We start from the raw sequence: 588 nt of genomic DNA on the forward strand, positions 1-588 counted from the left end.
CCCCCCTCCCCACCCCCTCAGGTGCTGTTCAACATGGCTGCGGTGCAGAGCCAGCTGGGGCTCTGGGCAGAGGCTGCCTGCAGCCTGGGGGACGCCATCTCCAAGGGGCCGGAAGGGGCCCGCAACGGCCTGGACATCGCCCTGGGCCAAGTGCAGGTAAGGGACGGGCAAGGGGAGCCAGGCTCCTGAGCTGACTCGGGGGGCTTGCCAGGCCCACAGCCTGCAGGTTTGGGGCTCACATTCATCTAGCCCCCCAAGACCAACTATATGAGATAAAGAAACGTCTGGAGGTAGGGGACCCATGTGCCTTGCAGGGGGTTGGCTTCCCACAGGCCATGGGAGCTGGGGAGTGGGCCATCCTGCTCTGAGGCCCTGGGTGGCTCCCGGCGCTCAGGGCTGCCCTGGCCCCCTCCAGAAGCAGGTCCCCCTGCAGCCTCGGCAGGTCCCCAGGGGTGAGGTCTTCCGGCCCCATAGGCGGCACGTGGAGCACCTGGAGCCTGTGGATTTCCTGGGCAAGGCCAAGGTAAGGGAGGCAGCTTCTCGCTGCTTGGGCCCCGGGCTCAAGGGCAGCGGCGGCAGCAGGGCGGC

At 68.0% G+C, this 588-nt stretch overlaps 1 protein-coding gene across 1 annotated transcript in view; it reads left to right on the forward strand.

The window, feature by feature from the left end:
• The window catches only part of NOXA1 (NADPH oxidase activator 1), a gene marked incomplete at its 5' end in the record, with an annotated part of 15,366 nt that overhangs the window by 10,455 nt on the left and 4,323 nt on the right, over positions 1-588 (forward strand). Inside the window, 2 exons of the mRNA XM_010833337.1 lie at positions 22-156; positions 416-523. Coding sequence (XP_010831639.1) covers positions 22-156; positions 416-523 — 243 coding nt within the window. The remainder of the gene's footprint in view (positions 1-21; positions 157-415; positions 524-588) is intronic.

Source organism: Bison bison, unplaced genomic scaffold, assembly GCF_000754665.1.
Source record: "Bison bison bison isolate TAMUID 2011002044 unplaced genomic scaffold, Bison_UMD1.0 scf7180017845296, whole genome shotgun sequence".
Classification (NCBI taxonomy): Eukaryota; Metazoa; Chordata; class Mammalia; order Artiodactyla; family Bovidae; genus Bison; species Bison bison.